The sequence below is a fragment of the Etheostoma spectabile genome, unplaced genomic scaffold (assembly GCF_008692095.1).
Source record: "Etheostoma spectabile isolate EspeVRDwgs_2016 unplaced genomic scaffold, UIUC_Espe_1.0 scaffold58, whole genome shotgun sequence".
NCBI classification, from domain to species: Eukaryota; Metazoa; Chordata; class Actinopteri; order Perciformes; family Percidae; genus Etheostoma; species Etheostoma spectabile.
Genome location: NW_022605629.1, coordinates 322700 through 325742, shown reverse-complemented (window position 1 = coordinate 325742; position 3043 = coordinate 322700). Strand labels below are relative to the sequence as shown.

The window sequence follows — 3043 nt, the reverse complement described above, 5'->3', positions numbered from 1 at the left end:
AGATTTCCACTGGTCTAATGTCCATTCCCTGTGTTTCTTGGCCCAAACAAGTCCCTTCTACTTGTTGCTTCTCCTTAGCAGTGGTGTCCTAGCTGCTATTTGACCATGAAGGCCTGAATCGCACAGTCTCCTCTTAACAGTTGTTCTAGAGATGTGTCTGCTGCTAGAACTCTGTGTTGTATTCATCTGGTCTCTAACCTTAGCTGCTGTTAACTTGCGATTTCTGAGGCTGGTGACTCAGATGAACTTATCCTCAGCAGCAGAGGTGACTCTTGGTCTTCCTTTCCTGGGACGGTCCTCATGTGAGCCAGTTTCGTTGTAGCGCTTGATGGTTTTTGCGACTGCACTTGGGGACACATTCAAAGTTTTCACAATTTTCTGGATTGACTGACCGTCATTTCTAAAAGTAAGGAAATTCTAACAGTTGTCCAATAGGGCTCTCGGCTGTGTATCAACCTGACTTCTGCAGACGAGGCCCACCTGTGAAGTAAAAACCATTTCAGGGGACTATCTCATGAAGCTCATTGAGGGAACACCAAGGATTTGCAGCACTATCAAAAAAGCAAAGGGTGGCTACTTTGGAGAAACTAGAATATTAGACATGTTTTCAGTTATTTCACACTTTTTTGTTATGTACATAATTCAACATGTGTTCATTCATAGTTTTGATGCCTTCAGTGATAATCTACAATGTAAATAGTGATATATTTACTGTGTATATAAATATATGTATGTACTGTATATGTATCCAAAGATGAAGTCTTTGTATTTTCACTATGCCGGCATCAAAACATTTCATTCAAGTGTTTTTCTCATCATACTGCGTCATCCTATTTTCCCGTGTCATTCAGTGCATTGAACAAACCCGGTTACTCATCCAAGCTCAAGGACGGGCCTGAGAGCTGTGGTATTAACTGCAGTAAATCAGAAGATGTTCTCATTCCTCAATGCTTAGTCTTGCAGAGCTCAGGGACACAAACACCCATATCTGTTTTGTCTTTGTGTTTTTTTGGTGTTCTTAGTTAGCTTTGGTCCTTTTTTATTTAACTCTCCTGTCGTCCTTGGGTCAAATTTGACCCATTTTCGAAATGTTTATATATCAGAAATAACGTGGATGGTTCCATAAAACGCTACTCGCAATTCAGATAAATGATCAGTTCACTACTTTCATTGAATTAGGGTGTTTATTCAATTTTATAGCATTTGAAGAAAAATAAATCAACAAAAGTAGGGAAAAAAGTGAATAAAACGTTGGGAAACGTAAAAACAGCATTGATAAAAGTGACAAAAACGTGGGGAAACGCGGCAGAAGTGTCGATCAAGTGTCGAAAAGTAAAAAAAATTAAAAAATAAAAATCATTTGAATTTGAAATTCTGACCTAGAAAAACTAAAAGTTGCAGTTCTCATGGTCGATGGGAAGACAACACAAGGGTTAAGTATGGATGCGCTAGATTTGTTGTCCTGTGTAGCTTAGCAGATGAAGCATGGACTGATGTTAGTCATTGTTAGATTCTGATGTTAGATTCAGTTTTTACCAATTGAATGGTGAGTAGATATGCACTTTGGCTGGCAACAGTAAAAATATGAGCATGTCCTATGTTATGTAGGGCTGGGTACCGAGTTCAATCATTATAAGTATTGAGTATTAATACCTCATTTCAATACCTAAGGAGTAAATCTCATCAGAAAGCCAATAAGAACACAGCATTCTTTTACCAAGATCTTGTAATGCTGCTGATTGGCTATTTAACATTACATGTCATATATGCAGGCTGGAAAAAACTCTTTTTTTGGGATATAAAATTGGTATTCAAAAGGATAGGAACAGGTATTGAAGTCACGATATTGGTATCGGTACCAGTATTTTTGAACAATGCCCAGCCCTAATATTATGTTATTCCAGGATCAGGGTTTTCCCCAGAAAGGTTGTTTAGCCCAGTGGCAAGTGTCTTTTTTTTTTGTTGCCAAAAAGAGCCCAAAACATTCTGTGATGTCAGAATTCATGAGCGGAATCGCAGAATTGAGAAGCTGTGAGACAGATTCCATTGGGCCGTACATTTAGTCAGTGTTAAAAGCTAATTGGAGATTCGAAAATCTGACATTGTCTAACTTTCCTGTAGTAGTGTATAGTCTAAAAAGTATATTACAAAACAAATCCCAGTGACTTAGGCCTGAGGGGGGCAACATAGACCCGTTGGGCCGCCAGATTTGCAGTACACTGAGGGGGGGGCACTGATGTTTTGCTGTATGTGTGTCGTCACCTCTGCTCCTGTCCTGATGACATGGGAATCGACCCTGTGGAAGACCTCGGTGTTGGTAAAGAGGTCCTTTCGACGCCTCCTCTTCCCTACCGCCACAGGGTGCGGCGACACGCTCTTCCCTAGGTGTGCTTTGGGTTTCAGGTCCCTGTGTTCCTCCGCGTCCTTCCTCACTGCACTCTTCTTCACCACGGTGATGGTCCTGGCTGCGCTCTCAGACGACAGCTGTCTCTTTGCCGCGGGACGCTGATCTTCACTTTCAACGGTCAGTTTCTCAACTACACTCTGCCTGGGGACCACAGCCTGAGCAGACCTGACCTGCAGGACCCGGGCAGCTGCCGTGTACCCCGCAGGAGGAGGCTTTGGACTCTCCTGGGCATGGTTCTCCTTCTGAACCAGAGCTCCTACAACAGCAGCAGGGCTCGCTTCGCTCAAGATTGGGTTCACCTGGAGGTCATGAAGCTCCAGGGCCTTCACCTGGACGCATCCCTTCTGGGTCCCCTCGTCTGGCTGAGAGAGGCGGGCAGCACCAGCACAGGAGAAGGGGAAAGAGAACTTCTGAGTTGCAACTGTAGCTGACATTATGCTGGAAGCATGGCGTCCTGACCAAAGAGAAGGGAGATACTATTCAAAAGACAGCAGCCATTTTCTTAGTTATTTTTAGCCAGTATTTTTAGTCCTGTGAGTAGGTAGGGCTTCAGTACCTCATTCAATAGGTTACAATGAGACACACGCAACGAAAACAACACAAGTTTTGTTTCAACATTGGGGGGGGGGGGGGGGG

General features: G+C 43.1%; 1 protein-coding gene across 2 annotated transcripts in view; it reads right to left on the bottom strand.

Moving 5' to 3' along the window:
- The window catches only part of ky (kyphoscoliosis peptidase), a 12285-nt gene that overhangs the window by 6786 nt on the left and 2456 nt on the right, over window positions 1-3043 (bottom strand). The window contains exon 2 of one of the 2 annotated variants that reach the window (XM_032511956.1): window positions 2263-2866. In XM_032511956.1, the coding sequence (XP_032367847.1) occupies window positions 2263-2841 (579 nt within the window). In that variant the 5' untranslated portion in view covers window positions 2842-2866. The remainder of the gene's footprint in view (window positions 1-2262; window positions 2867-3043) is intronic. The other variant, XM_032511957.1, reaches the window with a different exon arrangement.